General features: G+C 37.8%; 1 protein-coding gene across 6 annotated transcripts in view; it reads left to right on the top strand.

The window, feature by feature from the left end:
• The window catches only part of ARAP2 (ArfGAP with RhoGAP domain, ankyrin repeat and PH domain 2), a 197,010-nt gene that overhangs the window by 135,582 nt on the left and 37,345 nt on the right, over positions 1-24,083 (top strand). For 4 of the 6 annotated variants that reach the window (XR_009494862.1, XM_059887745.1, XM_024993531.2 and 1 more), the window contains 5 exons: positions 7-154; positions 1,623-1,691; positions 4,273-4,347; positions 8,128-8,245; positions 18,097-18,225. Coding sequence is in view for 4 of the 6 variants with exons in the window: in XM_059887745.1 (XP_059743728.1) it covers positions 7-154; positions 1,623-1,691; positions 4,273-4,347; positions 8,128-8,245; positions 18,097-18,225 (539 nt within the window). In the remaining 2 variants the exon portion in view is untranslated. Of the gene's footprint in view, positions 1-6; positions 155-1,622; positions 1,692-4,272; positions 4,348-8,127; positions 8,246-18,096; positions 18,226-22,066; positions 22,151-24,083 lie in introns of all 6 variants that reach the window. The other 2 variants (XR_009494861.1, XM_059887746.1) reach the window with 2 other exon arrangements.

Genomic DNA, 24,083 nt, shown 5'->3' with positions numbered 1-24,083 from the left:
TAACAGGGTTCAGAAATGCTCAGAAATCAATCACATGAGTGCCCACAATTTGGCCTTGGTTTTTTCCTCCTGTTTCTTTCAAACTAAGGGACAAACTAGTGAAGAAGTGAATGTAATCGAGGACTTAATTAATAATTATGTTGAAATTTTTGAGGTAAATATTTTATATCCTGCCCTTGTTAAAATAGTTTTGATGTTATTGTTTGCAAACAAAAATATGTATTTTAGGATGTCTTTATTCATGTCTTTAGGAATATTTAAATATAAAGATAGGTACATGATCCTTCACTTTTCAGATATAACTAGCATTTTAAGCTATAGCCATTCATTTAAATTTGGCTGCTTTTAAAGCTTTTTTACCATCTGGTATCTGTTGCACAGAATATTTCTATTTATAGTGTTTTTATGTTTTTTTCTCAGTATGTGTATGCATTAAGTATGTCTACTTAGAGGTGTGAAATTATGAAATTCACAAATTCAGTAAATTACATCAGGCTGATAAATTTTGTAGTTGAAAGCATTTTAGAGTTTTTTTTTTAGTTGTGCATGAATTGGAAAAAAATTCTGAAGTAATATTCTGTGGTTTTTATTAAGTCATCTCTATTCTAATTATTTGACTTTTCAATTTGCTATTTTATGAAGTTCATATTTTCATGTTTTATCAGAAAACTCTTAGAATAGGGATAATTTTTTTATTTCAAAGGAGTAAAAACAGAGGAAATAAGCCTAGGATTTGAATATGGTGGGGGGATGTAGGGGACCTGGGTCAAAGGTCCATTTCCACTGCTTGACTGTTTCTGCCATCTCAATGTTGTCATTAAACCTTTCCGGGCATTCTGTTAAGTAGTCTTGTACAAGACCCCTTGTTTTCCAGAATTGTGTCTTTACCAGATGATCAAATAGGTTAATGTAATAAGTTAACTTTTATAGTTCATACATTCTTATAATAACTCATCACAAGATTGCTTAAAAAAGGAAAAGAAAGTATATTTTAATAAAATAACAAATTTCATATCTTAATTTATGTAGGAATGAACAATTGTTGAATTCTCTTTGCTCCTTGATCTCCTTTTTATCTCTTCCTTTATGTGTCCACTGTTTTTGATCAATAGCAATGTCTTCACAATAGTTCTGATGCTGAGAAATGAAAGACTTTGGGGAAAAAAATGTGTGGCTTTGCATGCTCTCTTGATTTTCTGTTTTTGTACTGTTATAGTAGTAAAAATGTTTATCTACATAGTTTTGTTAAGTCCAACTTTAGCCAAATGGTGGAAACTTCATAAGCCCTTAATGAACATTTCTGATAAAAGAAGTCTTTACTCTCAATGTACATAAACTCTGTTGAACCCTTCATCAGCCACTTTGCTTATTAATACACTTCAGCAAAGAGGATGTCACTGATGGAATGTGTAGCCTAAAGTGGTATCATCATAAGATATTCTGAACTTTATGAGCCTCTATCTTGTTGGCTGCCCTAGCTGTGTGGGCCCCCGCTGATGAAGATGGCCATTCTCATTTATTTTTAACATGTCAGTCTTTAAATTCCTGAAGAAAGTTATGTGAGGATGAGTACCATCACTCCTTGTATTTTATTAGAATGTCCCAAATTATATTTTAAACAGGTTAAAGAAGACCAAGTCAAACAAATGGACATAGAGAATAGCTTTATTACCAAGTGGAAAGACACTCAAGTGAGTAGTAATAGTTAGATCTCCAATTTGAAAAAATTAAAAACAAAAAACAAAACAAAAACTTTCATTGTAAGTAAACATTTGTTGTGTTTATTTTCAAATTCCTGTTTGAAGCAAAGTAAAACTAATGAAAAAAAAAAAAAAAAAAAAAACCTAGATAAAACAGTTGTGAAATTCTGTAGCATGACACATACAAAATGCCAAAGTATGCTAATGTAATGTTTTCAAAACATAGATGGAAAAGTTAGTTCCAATCTTATCACAATGTCCTTTCTGAAATCAGTTTTCATTTATGAAGCACTATTGAAAATACTAGTGGATTTCAAAGGAAGCATTTAAAGTCAAAATAAATACTAAAATAAACAGAAAATTCAGACTCCCTAATGATTCTTTCTATTATGCTTTTGAAATTATAAGTTATTTCTTATATGCTTTTGCTTTGCATACTCTTGGATGATTGCACTAGTGGGACTGTTTCTATTGTGCACTTCAGAACATGTTAATTTATTTCTTAAGCTGACTTTTCTAGATCTTCCTAACTTTCCTCGGGTGCATCTTATTGAATTTGTGTGTTCAGGTTGCACTACTGCTTTTCCAGGGTACCTTTCCTTGTTTGATGAATATTCACTGGACTTTTTTGAGGCTGGCTTTGTCTTCTAATAACTAGCAATTATAGTGGATTCAGAGTACCAGTGTAGATAAGACAAATGGGTCAAATAAATTCTCTTTGTAGGTACACTCAGAATTTCAGGTGAATGCTTTCTTAATAATCAAACCCTGAAATACACACAACTAATTTAGAGAAGTTTTCAGAGCTATCATTCCATATGAGGGAAATGAGGAAAGGCTTTCATTCAAATGCATAGATCCCCTAGTACCAGTGAAAAGTGAAAGTGTTAGTCACTCAGTCATGTCTGACTCTTTGTGAACCCATGGACTATAGCCTGCCAGGCTCCACTGGCCATGGAATCCTCCAGGCAAGAATACTGAAGTGGGTAGTCATTCCCTCCTCCAGAGATTATTCCCGACCCAGGGATCGAACCCAGGTCTCCCACACTGCAGGCAGATTCTTTACCATCTGAGCCACCAGGAAAGCCCACTATTGTGACATTAATTCCGTAAGAAATTGTTTCCTCCATTTTGACCCAAAGTAATTAATGCAGCCTCCAGAGGAGTGGCAGTAACACTAAAAAAATGTGGCTCATTAGCAGTTGGTTCTCTTGGATTCTTGCTTTTGGAGAGAGTTTCAGATATGAAACAAAAGACTGTGCGAGCCTAAGGGTAATCTTTGGCAGCACTATCTATACTGTTATTGGATAAAGTATAAACACCATTCTGCAGTTTTATCATTTGTATTCATACTACAATAAAGAAATGAGTCTTGAACACTTTCTAATTAAGTAGAAGTAAGTATTGCTAAAATAAGAAAAGAATTGTCTATAAAATAAAGCTATTCGGAAGAAAAGTAGAACAGTTTGGAAAAAATCTGTTGTTTTGCTGGAGTTTTTCTCCAGTCCATTCAAAACTTGTCTGAAGTAGTTTTCTGACAGACTCTAAGTCTTATCCCTGTTTGATTTTCTGAGCTATTCTTGTTTTTGGCTACACTCTATGAATTCTTTGTGTTTGCTTTTTTAATTTTTAAAATGTGTCCTTCCCGGAGAGTTGTTTATACAAACACAGGGGAAAGTAAAAATGTCAACTGTATCTTTTCTTCCCTAGCATTTTTATGTAGCTCTAAACATAGGGAAGAAAAATTGGAAATAAGCTTTGCTAAGCCTGTAGTGTTAGAATAACTATGAACAGCTCTTCAAAGTACATTTTTAATGTTTGCCCCATAAATTTACTCCGCAGGTTTTATTCTGAGGCAAATTTAACTTTGAAATGATCATTTCTCCATTATGATCTTTTTCTAAAAATGAGTGATGGATGTGACTTCTGAGTGATTACTTAAGGGAGTTTCTGAAAAAAGCAACTCAAAATATTTTTCGTAGATTTGTTTGGTTCTTTGTTAATCTTCTTCACATTATTGTGTCAATCTACATAGTGACATCTTACGCTTTGTGTTGCCTGCCTTGTGTTTTCTTCACATAGTGAGTCTTAGGGGTAGTAGGGACCCAAATAACCTAGCACTTGATGTTTGGCTAAGGTAATTTAAGTAAAAACTTTATTATCTTCTTATATTCTGTCACTTCACTTTTAATTTTTGTTGCTAAATATACATTTTCTATTTGTAATTTTAATACAGCTCTGACCTAATTTATCTTCAAATTTCAATCTTTGGCCTTACCATCTCTGTTTCTACTGTAGCTAGTTAAGGGTATGTGAGGACACTATACTTTTGAGTCAAAGACAAGAAAAATGGTATGTGATTGTGTTTGCTGATTATATCATTTGTGTAGATACCACATCCTTAACTGTATCCAGAAAATGGGTATCATTATGTTGTGAACAGGGAGAATGATCCCATTTCATTTATTATAAAATTTTTAGAAATATGACTAGGACTTTTGAACCATCCTAAGTATTGTGTATGTCCTTGCAACATACTTATATTTGCTGTCTTCGCATCTGCCCTTTTTAGGTTTCCCAGGCTGGAGATTTGTTAATTGAAGTATATGTAGAAAGAAAGGAACCTGACTGCAGTATTATAATTCGGGTGAGTCCCAAATATGGAATGTAAAGAATACTGTTGAAAATCATAAGTGTTAGCATTAGTCTACATATCTTGAATTTTCCATTGTTTTTTCTATCTTATTTTATATGTCCAATTCAAATCATGACAAGTTTGACTCTTCCTGCCAATATCCTCTGGGAATCCCATGTTTTAGTCATTTGGAGACCACCCTATGTTCTTTTAGTTGTGGTTAGGATGTTCTATAGGTTCTATAGAACAGCCTGAGCTCTAACATCTGCTACTCGTCTTCCTACCTTCTTGACATGAGGCAACAGATATACTCCCATCTGAGTCTCTATCTGCTTACCTTTCTAATGAGGGAAGATTACAGAATTTATATAATAGCATTAATTTGAGGACTTGGTAATATCCTGCCTATAAAACACTTAGCAGATATCATGGTACATAGTCAGTTCAGTTCAGTTGCTAAGTCGTGTCCAACTCTTTGCGACCTCATGGACTGCAGCACATCAGGCCTCCCTGTCCCTCACCAACTCCTGGAGTTCACTCAGACTAATGTCCATTGAGTCGGTAATGCCATCCAACCATCTCATCCTCTGTCATCCCCTTCTTCTCCCACCTTCAATCTTTCCCAGCATCAGGGTCTTTTCAAATGAGTCAGTTCTTGGCATCAGGTGGCCAAAGTGGAGTTTCAGCTTTAGCATCAGTCCTTCCATTGAATATTCAGGACTGATTTCCTTTAGGATGGACTGGTTGGATCTCCTTGCAGTCCAAGGGACTCTCAAGAGTCTTCTCCAACACCACAGTTCAAAAGCATCAATTCTTTGGTGCTCAGCTTTCTTTATAGTCCAACTCTCACATCCATACATGACTACTGGAAAAACCATAGCCACATGGTACATAAGTGCTTAATAAATAACAACTAGTATATAAATCTCCCACTCTTGTATCCTAGACTTTGTTGTTGTTTTGTCACTAAGTTGTGTCCAACTTTTTGCAACCCCATGGCCCACCAGCCTCCTCTGTCCTTGAGATTCTCCTGCCAAGAATACTGGAGTGGGAAGATTCTCCAGGGAATCTTCCCAACCCAGGGATTGAACCTGCATCTCCTGCATTGGCAGGTGGATTCTTTACTGCTGAGCCACTAGGAAAGCCGATCCTAGACTTTAGCTTCCAATATTTCAGTGTACTGGAATATGAAATAACTCTTCTCTTCCTTGGTAACTTTAGTTAACCATTTGTTTTGAATTTAAAAGATCCTTTTCATGTTACCATAGTCTGTACTTAGTCAGCCTTAAGAGAGTAAGACTGCTTTCTTTGTGCATAGGATAGAATGCTGCCATCTAACAGTAGAAATTCAGTTTTAGCTTCTTAGCTTTTTTAAAGTGCAAGATAAAACAGAGTCTTAACATTAAATATTTCTGGAATTTAGTTATGTCAAAGATACTGTAATTATTATTTTATATGTGTTTAATGATTACATACGGGGATATTCTCAGTTGGCACAGTGGTAAAGAATCCACCTGCAGTGCAGAAGACACAGATTCGATACCTGGGTCAGGAAGATCCCCTAGAGGAAGCAATGACAATCCATTCTAGTATGGTTGCCTGGACAATCCCATGGACAGAAGAGCCTGGCGATTACAGCCCATGGGGTTGCAAAGGGTTAGACAAACTGAGCGACTAAGCACGCACACACACAAATGATTACATATGATTCTTTGACACTGGTTACTCAGCTGTGGAACTAACACAAGCTGCCTTGCACTCCTTGGCCACATCTGTTTGTTACACTGAACATGTGATGTTGATCATAGGGGACATGAGGAAGTAGTAGAGATATCTCAGCATATGTCTATCACTTATGCTGAAAGGGATAGTCAAAGCACATGACTTAACTCCACTTACCCATAAACTCTTCACTAGTTCATTTTATCTAATAGAGCCATACCAGAAATTATTAAAATTGAGCAAAATTTGTATTTTAAGTATATTCATATAAAAGAATGTCCACTTTCACCTACAAAAACTAAATTCTCTTGAAAAACATAGCAAAAACTATATAAAAATAAACATCCAGTCAGTGCTTAAAACTTTGCACAGCTCTTATATTTATTTCAGTCAATCATTACCTCAACCCAAGGAGGTAGGTGAAGCAGTGATGTCTCACGTTCATATGAGTAGAAACGGGAATTAATAACATTAAGGCCTGGATGCAACATTAGTCATGATATTCCAAGTCTGATGTTCATTATATCGGTTTGTGTATCACTTACAGTAATTAATTCCAAAGTGTGTTTTGTAGAGTTCAAGGTGTTCTGAAGAGGGGCCTTGGGTATCACCTGGAACAAGGAAATGAGTTCCAATCTTCCATTCCTGTGTCAACCTGAGGAACTCCCTGCCAACTATTTCACTAGTTTGGTTTCTCAGTAATTTATTTCTTTGTAAGGAAGGGCTATACTTCTTAAAAAATTGTAAAGCCATTCTGATGAGTGACATCACTGAAGTCATTCATCTACTAAGGTTTCTATTCCTTAAAATTCTCTGCTTTTGCCATATGCTATTTTTTTTTTCCTTTTAAGGTTGTACTACACTGAGCTTTTCTAAACAGCAAATAATGGACTTCACTGCATCATTAATATATTCCAAGTCAGTGTTAGTCGCTCAGTCATGTCCCAACTCTTTGCGACCCCATGGACTGTAGCACGCTAGGCTCTCTCCAGTCAAGAATACTGGAGTGGGTAGCCATTCCCTTCTCCAGGGGATCTTCCTGACCCAGGAATTGAACCCAGGTCTCCCACTTTTCAGGCAGATTCTTTACCATCTGAGCCACCAGGGAAGCCTAATATATTCCAAAGGTATTCCACGAACTCCAAAAGACAGACTATATGAGTTACCTCTAATGAAAGATGTTTTATATTATTTATATATGTGCAATATGCTTATGATCAATAAAGGACAGGAGAAATGGAAATGAGCACATTTTCTAAGAAATTTTTAATAGGTGCATACTTGTACTGAAAATGTGGAAACAAGGTTGCAGCTGCAGTATTCTCATGCTTAAATCATGTTCTATTTTTTAGCATTGTAACTAAATTCTAATTGGAGAAAACCAACTTGCTTTTGGCCAGCATGCCTGTAAGACTGGTAAAAACAAAAACCGGGAGAAAGCAAATGAGAAACCCCCAAAGTCCCTGAAGAAGGTGGTGTACTTATGCAGTGGTCCGAGGCTCTGAGACTCTCGGAGAGCTGACCCCCAGGCTGACTCTGCAGACTCTGCCCTTGGCCTGAAAGCAGACTTTGGCGTCCCAGCATCTGTCACTTGGCATGGCAGGGCACACCACACACCACTAAACCTGGGGCTTTTTGGCATGGTGGACCGCAGTCAACTGTGTATAATTTAGAGCCCAAACTGAATGAGCCATTTTAGACTGCTGGTTATAGAACTGAGTGAAAAGATTTTTGCCTACAAGGCCATAGGATCCAATATCTGTGGAAGGTCTTTCTGAGTATGAATAGGTATCTTCCCTTTTTGAGTTATTTAATTGTTCACTGAGTTAAAAACAAAAAAATTCTTCCCGATTATATGGGCACTTTTTATACATACATGAAAATGTATTGCATTATGGAGAAGATCTGAATAAGCTGTTTGCCCTAGATGCTTAGAGAAACTAGTTAAACGTACTAAGAGGACACTTATAGTATCATTAGGTGGTAGATGGTGGGCAGGTGTTACCGCCCTAGCATAAGGCCACTTCTGCGTTTGACGTATATTCTGAAGAAATTTTGCTTCTCTTGCAGATATCTCCTGTGATGGAAGCAGAAGAGTTAACTAATGACATATTAGCAATAAAAAATATAATTCCAACAAAAGATGATATCTGGGCCACATTTGAAGTCATAGAAAATGAAGAGCTCGGTAAGTGGTTCTTATGCTAGGGATTTTTAAATTCCTTAGAGTGTGAAGAAACACTATTTTTCTGAAAAATCATTACTAACATTTTATGTTTTTATAAAGTTTCACATCCTGTTATGACTCCCCTTCTACTTCAGTGCATGAATTGATGTATGTTGGTGCTACTTGAGGTTGCCCTCCTATGATTTTATTATTAAAATAATTAGATTGTTTTATTGACTGTAAGTTTATAGTGTAAAATATTAGTTGTGTATGTTTCTGCCTCACGAAATAAGGCTTCATTTTTAAGAACAGGCAGTGTGATTTGTAACAATATTCTAAATGTCACCACCACCATCCAGCTTATTCCACGTTATTCCTGTATGCTGCTTATTTAACAAGGATACTGATTTAAAAGATTATTATTTTAAAAACTAATTTTGTTTTAAGCCTAGAAGGTTCCTTTTTAATTTTTTACTTTGTCATCTATCTTTAGTAGAGTGGATCAGATATTTTGTCATTTTTTTTAATCTCAGGTACAGAAGAATAAAGAGAGCTTTTAAAATGCGTTGACCACCCCAAGAATAATAAGCCTAACATTCTTATGACACCATTTGGTTTTAAAGACCTCTAGGGAAAAAAAAAAAGATGCAGAATGTCTTTGTATCTTGACCATCTGTCTAGTTGATACCTGCTTAGGTCTTGGGACTCTTTCAGGTATAGATGTCAAACTGCCAAAAGTAAAATCTCTTGCCACCTGCAAGCTCAATACAAAAATTAAAATTGAACATTAAAAATACCTCATTGCATATTACTAAGAATCTTATAATCAGTGTTAGAATGAAATGGGATTATCAAATACTTTGTCTTTCATTATTCCATCTTGATGTTTTTATTCCTTTATTCTTTTTATCATGCACTATTCTTTAAAAATGTAATTTTTTTTAAAACACTACTTTCCAATATTCATTGCCAGGATTCAGTGACAATGGTCCTTTGGTGTCAGTTCACACTGTCTTCCCCATAGTCAGGCTCAGTCTGGCCTCTCATAAAAGGTGTTTTGCCCAATGACTCCAGCAGCCCCCCACCTGCCAAGTCTAGTGGATTGCTTCTGGCTTTACTTTGCTTCTTCTCAGTGTAGCATTTATTGCTAATAACCATTCCCTTTTACTCAAAACGCGTTCACTCTGTTTTCATTGCTGCTTTGATTCTCTTCCTAGTGCTGGAATTGTTTTATCTCGTTTGTCAATTCTTCTTCATCTGTCTATCCCAAAATAGTGGGTTTCTGCTGCTGCTCTGATCTTTTTTACCATCTTTTCTCATTTTGCTTTCTTTAGAAGACAATCACCATAGAAGACAATCACCTCTATACCTTGTGCTTGACTAACACACAAGAAGATGTTGCCCAAGTGCGCCTTTATTCCTCCCCTTCTGGCCCCCTTGTTTACCTCCTTTAAAACCCAGACTAAGGGTTCCATCACACTTTGTCTTGTCGGTTTTGTTTGTTTGTTTTTTATGGTGCCTATCACATGGATTTATTTTTGTCTTTCTTGAGAGCTCTTTAGCGGGAACAAGGGACTCTGTTTCTATCTCTAGTACAGTTTTTATCTCTGACAACAGTGCCTAATAACAGTTGCTATACAATTAAATGGAGAAGGCAATGGCACCCCACTCCAGTACTCTTGCCTGGAAGGTCCCATGGACGGAGGAGCCTGGTGGGCTGCAGTCTGTGGGGTCGCTAAGAGTCAGACATGACTGAGCGACTTCACTTTCACTTTTCACTTTCATGCATTGGAGAATACAGTGGCAACCCACTCCAGTGTTCTTGCCTGGAAAATCCCAGGGACAGGGGAGCCTGGTGGGCTGCCGTCTATGGGGTCGCACGGAGTCGGACACGACTGAAGCGACTTAGCGGCAGCATACAATTAAAATCTTTTGCATAAGTGAAGCATAATTTTGTATTACTGTATAGTTCACTAGTGTTAAAGTCTTGACTTTGGTTGTTTAATTTCAAGAAGTGGGTAGGTTACCAGCTTTATTTGTGAGTAAAAGATAACTGTCAGTACTACTGCCTAAATTATCTTTGTAAATCACAAATAGGTTCATATTATTTTAAAATAATTTAAAACCTTTTCATTATTAGAGAAAAGACAGTCTCATCAATAAGTTGTACTGGAAAAACTGGATAGCCACATGTAAAAGAATCAAATTAGAACATTCTCTTACACTGTATACAAAAATAAATTTAAAATGGATTCAAGACTTAAATGTAAGACCTGAAACCTTAACACTCCTAGAATGTAGGCAGAACACTCTTTGACATAAATTGTAGCAGTATCTTTTGGGTCTGTCTTCCAAGGCAATAGAAACAAAAGAAAAAATAAATAGTGCTGAAGAATTGATGCTTTTGAACTGTGGTTTTGGAGAAGACTTTTGAGAGTCCCTTGGACTTCAAGGAGATCCAACCAGTGCATCCTAAAGGAGATCAGTCCTGAGTGTTCATTGGAAGGACTGATGTTGAAGCTGAAACTCCAGTACTTCAGCCACCTGATGTGAAGAGCTAACTCATTTGAAAAGACCCTGATGCTGGGAAAGATTGAAGGCAGGAGGAGAAGGGCACGACAGAGGATGAGATGGTTGGATGGCATCACCGACTCAATGGACATGAGTTTGGGTAAACTCCGGGAGTTGCTGATGGACAGGGATATCTGGTGTGCTGCGGTCCATGTGGTCACAAAAAGTTGGACACAACTGAGCGACTGAACTGAATTAAACTTCATAGCTTGTATACAGCAAAGAAAACCATCAACAAAAATGAAAAGACTGCCTACAGAATGGGAGAAAGTATTTGCAAATCATACATCTGTTAAGAGGTTAATAGCCAAAATATCTAAATAACCCCTACAAATCAATAGCAAAAAAAAAAAAAAATCCACAAACAATTAAAAATGGGCAGAAGATCTGAATAGACATGTTTCCAAAGGAAACATGCAGATGGCTGACCAGTGCATGAAGAGATGCTCAGCATCACTAATCATCAGGGAAATGTATTGCTAAATCAAAACCACAGTGATATATCATCTCACAGTTGTCAAAATGGCTGTCATCAAAAAGTCTATAAATAGCAAATGTTGGTGAGGATGTGGAGAAAAAAAAGAACCTTCATATACTGTTGATTATGTAAATTGGTATAGGCACTATGGAAAACAGTGTGGAGGTTCCTCAAAAAAACTAAGAATAGAATTACTGTCTGATCTCGCAGTTCCACTCATGGGTGCATATCTGGAAAAGATAAAAATGTGATTTGAAAAGATACCTGCTGCCCAGTGTTGACAGTGGCATTGTTTACAAATATCCTTGTAGACGAGCAACCACTGGGAGATCTCAAAGGCCTCCTTAGCTCTTAGATAGCTGATGGTCTCCTCTATGCTTCTGTTGCTGTTGATTTTTTATGAAGTCAACAGCAGAACAATGAATCATGGATTTGGGGTAGTCATCCTCTCCCTACCCTTGTTTCTCTCAAGGGTTGAGTTAAAGGATAGCCCCATCTCTCAGTTCTGGAGGTCTGTGCCTTTGGGCATTTGTTCTCCAAAATGAGAGGAATAATCCAAATGGGTGAGGATAGGAAGGAATTATATATATAGCTGGTACAGAGATTGCACTATATCTGGAAACACTCTTTTTAAATTTCTTCTGGGAAAATGAAGGGATGCTTATCCTGAAAATGACTAATTATCAACTTGCATGTGCCAATCAGTATATCACAAATGGTAACACTGGAGTCAGGTGTTGTTTTTTTTTTTTTTTTTTTGGTTCCTTCTAATTAAAGAAAAGTTGATGAAACTATAAAAAGACTAGGAGACTTCAAGCTGTTTTGACTGGTAAATGTCCAGATATATAATCAAAGGAACACCCCATGTACATCAAGAAAGAGTACATCTGATGGAGTTAGGAATTCAAATTTGGCATGGTCTTAATGTTTGGTCAACCATTCAAGTTGAAATTTCCCAAAGAGAAAACTAAGATTATTTTCACTGCTTTTAGAGGAACACAGCTAAGAAAGCACCAAAGGGACCTGTGATTATGTTGACTTACTGGAGCAGATGGGACCTGTGGAGCCACCTGACCTTCTGAAATATTAAGAGCTTTATTTCTAGTAACATGCAGGGAAGATAAAGTGAAATGTAAAAAGAAGATATAAGTGAAGGCATTGGTAGTCCATAAGATTGTGGTTGATAGGAAGAATGTCAGCAAGGAATTGGTGCTTTATCTAATGTAAATATAAATACTCCAAGTAACCAAAGCAACCAAAAATAAATAAGTAAATGAATAAATAAGCAAGTGAACCAAAAGTGCTGGATTTTATTTTCACTGCCTGTAAACTTTAAAACCATAGTTCTCTACCGAGGCATTTCCAATGCCTCCTTTGTATAATAGATATTTTGTTTGTTCCCTTTATTATCTTGAGAGACTCTACTAGAGTGGGTAGCATTCCCTTCTCCAGGGGCTATTCCTGACCCAGGGATCAAAACCAGGGAGGGAGATTTTTTACCATCTGAGCCACCAGGGAAGCCCATGTAAGTGCTCTGACCTTCCTATATGGTTGAAGATAATGAAAATAGATTCTTAAGTTTATAAATGGAATTATCATAGATATGATAGCTACAAATTCAGACTGATATAAGCATGTCAATTTGTGACTCATGTATCATTAGCAGAATTGCCATCATTGGTGAAATGGTGTCTCAGTTTGTTTAGCCTGCTATAACAGAATTGGGATCTTCCCTGGTGGCTCAGACAGTAAAGTATCTGCCTACAATGTGGGTAGGCCTGGGTTCGATCCCTGGGTTGGGAAGATCCCCTGGAGAAGGAAATGGCAACCCACTCCAGTACTCTTGCCTGGAAAATCCCACGGGTGGAGGACACTGGCAGGCTACAGTCCATGGGGTCACAAAGAGTCGGACACGACTGAGAGATTTCACTTCACTTCACTTCACTTCACAACAGAATTACACAGGAGAAATTTATTTCTTACATTTCTGGAGGCTAGAAAGTCCAAGACCAAAGTGCCAGCAGACTTGTTGCTTGGTGAGGGGCTGCTTCTTGGATGACAGATGGCCATCTTTTCACTGAATCTTCACATGATGAAATGGAACTTTGTGGGATTCCTTTTATATAAGAGCATTAAGCCCATTGGGGCTTCCCTCATGGCTCACCAGTAAAGAATCTGCCTGCCAGTGCAGCAGACACGAGTTCAATCCCTGGGTCAGGAAGATGCCCTGGAGAAGAAAATGGCAACACATTCCAGTATTCTTGCCTGGGAAATCCCATGGACAAAGGAGGCTGGTGGGCTACAGTCCATGGGGTCACAGAGTCAGACACAACTTAGCAACTAAACAACAACAAACCCATTTAGGGGGACTCCACCCTCATGATTTAATCACCTCCCAAAGCCCCTCCATCTAATACTGTCACATTGGGAATTACTTCAACCTGTGAACTGGGGGAGTGGGGAAACAGCCAAGCTACAGCAGGTGGTAAACAACTCTTAGCAAAATTCTGACAAAGCACAATTATTATTTTTTCTTTTTTTTGCTTTTGTAGTACTCAAGATTCATGGAGAAAATACATCATGTTAAATCCATATAAAATATTTTGAGAATTTATATTAAGGCTAGTTAGATTCTAAGCTGTTAGTTTATAAGTAGGATTTCCTTCTAAATGAGTGTCTGAGACATTGGAAACTTGTGCTAGACAGAGAACAAGCCTTTCTTTGTCTCATCCTTTGAAAGATGCCAGGCATTCTTGACACACTGCCACCAGTGGGTCCTGGTGCCAGGACAAGCTGAAACCCACCTTGGGAGAGGGTATCATTTTTTACCATACTTCTGGTATTTCAATGCTTCACTTTAAGAATGAACCGGTATCCTACCAATGTAGCACTCTACCCCTTAGCTCCTTCTATGCTGAAAAAAGTTAACTGCTCAGGGGCCTCATTTAAGTGGGCTTCCTCACTGAGAGGCTCAAGTTGGTGAAGTAGCTACTTTCTACGTAGCAGCATCATAACAAAATGTTCTCTTCCTGCTCATATCTACCATGAGATGGAAGATCAGTTCATTTTTATTCAGAGTCTTTCTGGTCCTTCTCTTGATTGACAGGGTGCTGTCATCCTCTGAGAGACTTGCATGGCTCTAGATTTGACACTAAAATTTTAATTATTAAGGAAGTCTCTGGAAATCCTATGTCGTTACTGCCAGAAATTTAAGGATAACACCAATTGTTTCAGGTGGAAATGAATAGTTCTCTGTTTAATGAGGCCGGCCAGTTTTAATTCTACAGACAAGATTTTAAAATATTGAGAACATGACCTAGCTAGCTAAAGAACCACCTCCACACCCTGTTCTTAAATGATCACGCTGAATTTTCAGCAAAAAATTTAATGCTCTAGATAGTGTGAGTGGGTGCATGCTAAGTCACTACAGCCATGTCCCTCTCTTCATGACCCTGTAGACTGTAGCCCACCAGGTTCCTCTCTCCATGTGATTCTCCAGCCAAGAATACTGAAGTGGATTGCCATCCCCTCCTCCAGGGATAAACAGTGTACAAATCAGGTTTTTGTTTTTTTTCCCCTAGTAATACCCTAATGCCAGCTGACTTATGTAATTTATCGTGACAGATGGTTGTAAATGTAACTGTTAACAAAAACTTGTTTACTTGTAGGAATTTATATTCCAACAACATTTGATGACTCAGTCCATTTTTCCTGTCTCTTAACTCTTTTATAATTGTGTCATTTGACAGTCTAATAAGGATTTATCTTTTCATCCTATTTTTCAGCTGAATTTTTATGCAGGAACTTGGATCTTCAGGATTTTCATTCTCTTGAATTAATATTGATGTGAAAAACATACTTGGCTAATTTTTGCCAATCTATATTTGCTTCTCCCTCTGCTGTGATATATTTCAGTATAACTAAGAGTACCTTTGAGGTATCACTGTTGTATCTACTGGTAATAGTGACCCTCTTTAATACAAATGTTCTAATATTTGGAAGTCTCATTACAAATTCTTATAATAAAGGAGAGTAAGCTTTTATTTCAATCCAGGTAGTTTTGCAGTTAAGAAGAGCATTCCTACCTCCAAGCCAACTGCAGTATGATAAATTTCTTGACATAAAGGATGTTGAAACTATCTTATTTACTTACTGTCTTCTCACTAAGGATAGGAAAGTGAAGGAGAAAGTGTCAATTGGCATTGTTTTTCACTTTGCATATATTACCTTTTGTCCTCAGAAATATCTTGGTGAGTTGATACTTTTTCCCCAAAATTACATATGTGAAAATCATCATGGGGAGGTTTACATATCTGTACAAAATAAAACCAAATGTAATAGTTATGATTTGGAGCTTGGGGCTGTAAAGTCAGATAGATTTGAGAATCAAATCTCTGTTCCTCACTTGAATCAGCTGTTTGATTTTAGGCAAGTAGATGAATCTCTCTGATTCTTGGGTTCTTTAACATGTAATATAAATAATAATTTGTAATGAAAAGTGTTTTAAGAGTTGAAAACAGTAATTGATGTAAGGTAGCCAGTGCATAGTATGTTGATACATAGTTGGTATTCTAGAAATGGCAACTGTTAACAGGGTAAGTAGCATCCCAGAGTTTTCAAGTAGTGTCCCATGATTTTTGCCAAACCTTTTATAAATTTATTTTAAAAAACAGGATTAAAGTAGCACAAAAGATTTTCCCTGATTTTCAAAGAAGTATATATGTCTGCTGATCCATTTACAATTATTTACTGTTAATTTATGGATTACCATAGAAATTTGTAAGGTATTTTATTCCCCAAGTATTTATTATTGAACATCTATTATGTACTCAGCACTCTGCTTTGTGAAAGAGATATATTTATAAATAAGAAATAGGTTTGTCTCCAAGATGTATGACTTAGTTGCTCTGTGTTTTGTTGTTGTTGTTGTTTGCAATCACCTCACAAAGCCTAGGCTTACACCAAGATGCACAGAATGCAGAACTGCATTTCACTGTACTGAATAGAAAGCAAAAAATCTAGTTATTTACACTGGAAGGAAAAAAACAAGTTCCAGAATGCTGTGCTAATAAAAGGGAGACCAGTACTAAAGAGAATGTGATACATTTGGTCTTTTTTATTACTTGTGAGTTTATGTATACATGGGTAATATACAAGTGTGATGCTGTTGACATAGACTTTGTTGTTGGCATTACTACTTTAACCAAAAACAAAAACCCTAGTAGGAGGTTATGAAAGAGTTGAGTTGACTTATAAAGGCTGTGGTGCCAGCAAACTTACATCAACATCTTCACGTTAGAGTTTATGTTCTTGCTATTTCAGTTATGCTGTTTTCAGTACACTATGAAAAGACTTGATTTTTTTCTCCCCCAGCATATGCTTCTGTTACAAGATTTTATTAAGTGATTAGCATATTTTGACCAGGCTCCCCGGGTGGCACTAGTGGGAAAGAAGCCACCTGCCAATGCAGGAGACTCGGGTTTGATCCCGAGGTTGGGAATAGGAAATGACAACTCACTCCATATTCTTGCCTGGAAAATCCATGGACAGAGGATCCTGGCTGGCTACAGTTCATGGGGTTGCAAAGAGTCAGACATGACCGAGCACCCATGCACACACACATGCATATTTTGATCAGCAAAAAACTTTGCTATGAAATTTGATTGTAATTCTAAAAACCTATGGGGTTTTTTGGTTAATTAACTCTATGTTAAGAACTTGTGATATATTTTAAAGTATGGTTGCATAAAACAGAATATATATGGATGAGTATTTATCAAGGAGAAATTGTAAAGATGTGACCAACTTTTTGCTTGTTAGCCTATTATATGAACTGTTAATGGATAATATTGCTGCATAATGTTTCTGATCGATATTTCCACTAATAGTTAAACTGAAATTAGTCAGTAGTGTTTGATAAGGATTATATTCTGTTCTTTTTGAAGTTATACTTTATAATTTCATATAAGTTGATTATCAGCTATAAGTTGTTCACTAGTGTTGATCAGAAATTATGCTAGCCTTGTTGGGATAAACAAAGGATTTATACTTAGTACTGGGCCAATTACTAGTACTTTTACAAATATTTAATTGTGTGTGCAAACAGGCATTTTTCTATAAGCAAACTAGAATGTTATTTAAATTAAAAAGTAGAGTAATTCACTAATTTGTTTTATAGAAAGGTAGCTTTTTTCCTGAGATTTTTATATAAAGAATGCTATGCTCTGCTGTGCTTGGTCGCTCAGTTGTGACTGACTTTTTGTGACCCCATGTACTGTATGTAGCCTGCCAGGCTCCTCTGTCCATGGAAATTCTCCAGGCAAGAATACTTGAGTGGGTTGCCATGCCTTCCTCCAGGGGATCTTCCCAACCAGGGATCGAACCCAGGTCTCCCACATTGCAGGCAGATTCTTTACCGTCAGAGCCACCAGGGAAGCACATGAATACTGGAGCCCATAACCTATCCCTTCTCCAGGGGATGTTCCCAACTCAGGAATCAAACCGGGGTCTCCTGCATTGCAGGCAGATTCTTTACCAGCTGAGCTATCAGGGAAGCCCCATCTAAAGAATAACACCTCTGAATTTTTAAAAAAGTAGTTTAATAACAAACAGATGTCCCTGTACAGATTTATTGATACAGTGAATTTTATTATGTGATTAATGCTGTTCCAGGTATCCTGTATGTAGTCCTAGCACTATTCTTGTGTACTATAAGATACAGTCATGCTTGTAATGCACAGAGCTTTTTAAAAGGACGTTTTAAATTTTATAATCAAAAAAAGTTAAGATTTTTTTGGTAATTTATTTATTTTTTTTTTTGCAGAACGTCCTCTTCACTACACAGAAAATGTGTTGGAACAGGTGCTTCGATGGAGTTCATTAGCTGAACCTGGCTCTGCTTATCTTGTAGTGAAGAGATTCTTAACCATTGACACAATTAAACACTATAATGGTAGGTGCTGCTATTTCACATTCCAACTATGATTGAAAATTCAAGTGGTTAAAGGACAATTATTATGGCACAGGTGTTACTTGAAAATGTAAAAAATGGGTAGCTAAATGCAGAATCTACTCACATGTTATTGCAGAATAGAAATAAGAATATATAGACCAAGTGCCACGATCAGACTTTCCCGGTGGGTAGCACTGTGATATTAGGTGGTTATTTTGATGGTATCAAGGTAAAGATTCTGCAGGAATGATTCTTCTTTTTAAGTTTTTGTTTGTTTGTTTTATTGTCATGCTTGGGTGTTTTCCTAATTTTTGGATAGATGGTGAATCATCCTGAGTTATGTTTACATTTGAAAGTTCTCTGGGCATTCAAGAAGTACAAGCTCTGAGATTGTGTGCTTGTTAAAATCCTCACCTATTTTGCCATAATATTGGAAAACAAATATAAAAAAATACTTCTAATAATGATATTTGCTATCCAACTGGGAGAAGACATGTACACATGTAAGGTTAAGTCAGAAGTTAGCTAACATGGGGGAACTATGGAAGACACTCTCTGAACTTGTTTGACATCTCAGAAAACTTTCATTTTGAAACTTTGATTTTTCTGTTATGTTGACATTAGCTGACAGATTAGAAAGAGATTTCCTGCCACACAGTCTATAAACCATAAACCAACTCGGAAAGCAGAGGATTCAAATTTTATTAGATGAAATTTACCACAGCTTTTCTAATTCATATTCATAATAACCATTACTATTTATTAATCATGTATTTTATTAACTGAGCTCCTTACATACCAAAACTCATTTAAAACTTTTTTTTAACTTCTCCATGAGTTATATTATCATTTGAATTTTACAAATGAGGAAAGAGCTCAAAGAAATTAAGTAACTTGCCTCCAGTTCACATATTTATTAAATCCAGTAAGTGTCCTACATATGAAACTGCAAGATGCAAACTTTGAAATATATGAATGTGCCTTTGCATGTCCAGTCACGTAAGTTAGTTCATGTGTCTGGCGTGCACTGCCACATGCGTACATCCTCTACCGTTGGTTTTGCTTTTGTGTGCTTTACTGTACTGTATACAGTACAGTCGGAGAAGGCAATGGCACCCCACTCCAGTACCCTTACCTGGAAAATCCTGTGGACGGAGGAGCCTGGTAGGCTGCAGTCCATGGGGTCGCTAAGAGTCGGACACGACTCAGCGACTTCACTTTCACTTTTCACTTCCCTGCATTGGAGAAGGAAATGGCAACCCACTCCAGTGTTCTCGCCTGGAGAATCCCAGGGACGGGGGAGCCTGGTGGGCTGCCGTCTATGGGGTCGCACAGAGTCGGACACGACTGAAGCGACTTAGCAGCATAGAGTACAGTAGTACAGTATCTTTATTTCAAGCCCAGGGTGTCTGGAAGCAAGCCTAAAAACAGCAGTGATGTAACAGTACTGCTATTCTGTGCCAAGTGATAACCATGGAAACAAAAGTGAAAATAATTGAGAGAGTGGAGTGAGGCGAAAAGATGATAGACATCGCTCATTCTTATGACATGAATTGTTTGACCGTCAGCACAATTCTAAAGAGCAAGGACAAGATCATGGAACATGTGACGTCTGCTGTGTGATGATGTCAATGATAATATCAAAGAAACGTGCAAGAGTGATGGAGGAGATGGAGAACTTTCTCAGTGTGTGGATGCAGGATCAGCATCAGTGTGGAGGGACATGCAGTTTAATGCTGATTCAAGAGAAATTGAAAAGCCTTTATGAAGGCTTGAAGAAGAAATACTGTGAAAATTAGAGGGTGCATTTTTTAATGTTAGCAACAGCTGGTTTCATCAGATCAAGGCTAGAGCCAACCTTCACAACATAAAAGTCACTAGGCAGTGAGTGCAGATAGCTTTCTGGGAATTTCCTGAAATGCTTTAGGGAATTATTGCTGAAGACACATATTTACCCAAGCAGATTTTTAATATGGATAAGACAGGGCTGTACTGGAAGAGGATGCCAGACTGAAGTTACATCTGTACGGAGAAAAGTTGATAGGCTAATTATGTTGTTTGGTGGCAATGCTTCTGGTGATATCAAGCGGAGACCTCTCTTAGTTTATCATTTGGAGAACCCAAGAGCCCTTAAAAATAAAGCCAGGAGCTCTCTTCCTATTGTGTGGAAGAGTAACCCCAAAGCCTAGGTTACACAGGGCATCTTCCAAGATTGATTTTTCCACCACAGTATCCCAAAGGGATAGAAATCTTACTTGGAGGACGTCCCATTCAACATTCTTTTGTGGCTTGACAGTGCTCCAGGCCACTCCCCACTCATGGACAGTTTTCATCCCATCTTCAAAGCAGTGCATCTTCCACTGAATACTATGTTGCTCACCCAACCTGTGGACCATTATAGCAACTTGCAAGAAATATTATTTATGACACAATATTCATCAGGCAGTAAAGGTGAATGATGAATCAGGAACAACCTTGAAACAATTTCGGAAGGACTCTTAACATCTACAAGGCCATTCATTTTTTTTTTTTTTTTTACTTCCCTTGGCGTGAGGTTACTGCTGTCACCATGAATGGGGTTTGGGAGAACCTTTGCCTACAATTTGTTCATGATTTTCTTGGATTTGAGAAGGTAGAGGAGGAGTCAATCTTTGGCAACTTAGTGACCCTCAGCGAGAAGCTGAAGCTAGATCTGCAAGAGGATAACTTCATTGAACTCCTTGCTGTCAACACAAGAGGCTTATTAATGAAGCCCTGATGGAATTGGAGTCCCAGAGAAACAATGAAGAGAGACAAGAGAAAGAAAAAGTAATTAAAGAACTGAAGAGAGTCACAATTCAGGAAATGGCAAGGGATTTTCTTTATAAGAGGAGTAACTGTTTTTAAGGCACAGACTCAATATAGAACGGTACACAAATCTTGCAGCAGCCATTCAGAATGCAGTCCAGTGCCACCATGCCACCTATGATGAGAAGAAAAAAAAAGAGCTACCACCCAGACATTACTGGATTGTTTTTTCAAGAGAGTAGGTGGAATTGAACCCAGCAAGGAACCAGAACCTGTGCCATCATCAGGCATGAGTGAAATTTCAGCTTTCCCTCTATCTCCTGTTGCTGATGGTCTTTCAGCTGTACCATCTCCCACCTCTTCTTCCTCCTCAAGTCAGTTAATTCTTCTTGCCTGTTTATTCCATGCCAGCCCCTGTATTCCAGCTGTACTGTACTTTTCAAGGTGCAGTACTGTAAGGTTAAAAATGTTTTATTTTTGAGTTTGCTTTTTATGTATTATTTGTGTGAAAAAATATTATAAACCTATTATAGTACAGTACTGTATAGCTCATTGGGTTGGGTACCTAGGCTAACTTTGTAGGGCTTATGAACAAACTGGATTTATGAATGTGCTCTCAGAACAGAGCCCCTTTGTATGTAGTGACTTGCCATACTGGATTTGAGTACAGGTTAGTTTTACTTCTAATTAAAAAAAAAAAAGTTGGGGGGGTTGGTACAGCTCTTAAACGTGGTAAAGCTAATGGTATGATTGCAGACTCTTAACTAGTAGTGACAAATCAGTGAGTTCTTAACTGTACCAGCTAGTCTATGTTTCTGTTTTTGTGATGATGTTTTGGTGTGTTCTGGCTACTACAGTAGACTGGGTGGCTCATGGTATATGTGCGCTCAGTCATGTCCAACCCTTTGTGACCCCATGGACTGTAGCCCACCAGGCTCCTCTGTCCATGAAATTTTCCAGGCAAGAATACTGGAGCGGGTTGCCATTTGCTTGTCCAGGGAATCTTCCTGATTCAGGGATCGAACCTGAGTCTCCTGCGTCTCCTGCTTTGCAGATGGATGGCTCATAAACAGAAATTAATCTCTTACATTCTGAAGACTTGAAGTCTAACATCAGATGTCAGCCTGGCCAAGTTCTGGTGAGAGTCCTCCTCCAGGCTATAGACAGGGAACTTCTTGTATCCTCCCAGAGTGGAGAGCAGAGGGAGGAAGCAAGTTCTCTGTGACTCTCTGTTGTGGTTGTTCTTTAGTTGCTAAGTCATATGCGACTCTTTGTGACCCTGTGGGTTGTAGCCTGCCAGCCTCCTCTGTCCATGGGATTTCCCAGGCAAGGATACTGAAGTGGGTTGCCATTTTCTACTCTAGGGGATCTCCCCCACCCCCCGCCCCACCAGGTATCTACCCAGCATCTCCTGCATTGGCTGGCGAATTCTTTACCACTGAGCCATCAGGGAAGACCCTCTGTGACTCTTTCAAGGACGTGAATTCCATTCCTGAAGATCCCACCCTCATGACCTCATCTAATCCTAATTACCTCCCAAAGGCCCCAAACTTCTTAATACTGTGTAGGTAGGTTTCAACATATGAATTTGGGGAAGCATAAATATTGGGTCCTAACTCTGCCCTTCATATCTTTTAATTACATAAAAGTATTTTTACAAAATGCAGACTTCTATGTCATTCTGGTCTTATTAGCATCAAAATAGAACAGGTGTTCATTTTGCTATAGAAATTAATCTATTCGACACCTGTACCTTATTTAATTTTTCTTCCTCCTACATATGATTTTGATTACATCCTCCATATACTGCTTAAGGATTACAGTAGAAGTTCTCTCTAGTCATATGATTGCTACAGTCCTCCCTGTCATATAGCAGCAGTCCTTGGGTGGTGGAGACTTTCGTCCTCCAGGGACATTTGACAATATCTGGAGATATTTCTGTCACACTGGGTGGGGTGGGGCTTCTGGTATATAATGGTTAGAGACCAGAGATGCTGCTAAACATCCTACAATACACAGGAAATCTCTTTACAACAAAGAATAATCTGGCCGAAAAAGTCAGTGGTGTCATGTTGAGACTCTCTCATTTGGATAATGTATGAAATCTGGTCTAGTTCGTGAATTCTGTAATTCTTTCATTTTAATGTTGAGATAAATGTTTTGAGCTTATGAACGAAGTCCTGTCAACATTATAAAATATATTAAAGGTTCTCATGGCTTTTCTTTTAGAAAATAAGTGATATTTTCATATTTTTGGGTGAGAATTTTCATGTTTTTAATATTCCTCTAAAATGTCTCTAAATGCTCCATGTTGCAAAATACTTAAAATCCCACACTTAGACATAATAACTTGGGCTTCCCAGGTGGCACAGTGGTAAAGAATCTGTCTGCCAATGCAGGAGATGCAGGTTCAATACCTGGGTCAGGAAGATCCCCTGGAGGAAGAAATGGCAACCCACTCCAGTATTCTTGCCTGGAGAATTCCCATGGACAGAGGAGCCTGGTGGGCTACAGTCCATGGCATCACAAAGAGTCAGACTCGACTGGGCACATACACACAGAATAATAACTTAGTTCTTATTTGAATGCTAATAGACTAGCCACTTGAATAAAAACAGATGAGAATAACATCTTAAAAGACTATAATATAGAAGAAGATTTTGTACAGGTGGGCCTGAGGGATAATTCAAAGCAAGGAAACCATTAAGTTTTGTTAATCTTTGGGAAAAAAAAAATCATCAGTGTTAGATTGAGCAAGTTTAGAGCAATCACATATAAGTAAAATCTTTCTGTTGTTTAAGGACAAGAAGAAGTGGTTGAGTGACAGACTGTGAATTGGCTCTACCTACAAACTGGGTAGGAAGATTGGGCATGGGATGCCTCACCTATTGTTATTTCCTCTTCTGGGATTGTGACTGCATCCTGTCATGAAAGCATAAAGCTTCTGTAAGGTCCAGACAAAGCACCTTTCATAAAACCTGGGAATCCAAGCAATGGAAAGCAGCTTACGTGAAAGTTTCAGGGACCTGGATGGTGGAATATTCTCTAGAGTAACATGTCAGTAAACTCTT

Source organism: Bos taurus, chromosome 6, assembly GCF_002263795.3.
Source record: "Bos taurus isolate L1 Dominette 01449 registration number 42190680 breed Hereford chromosome 6, ARS-UCD2.0, whole genome shotgun sequence".
NCBI lineage: Eukaryota > Metazoa > Chordata > Mammalia > Artiodactyla > Bovidae > Bos > Bos taurus.
This window is presented reverse-complemented; position numbering and strand designations above follow the sequence as displayed.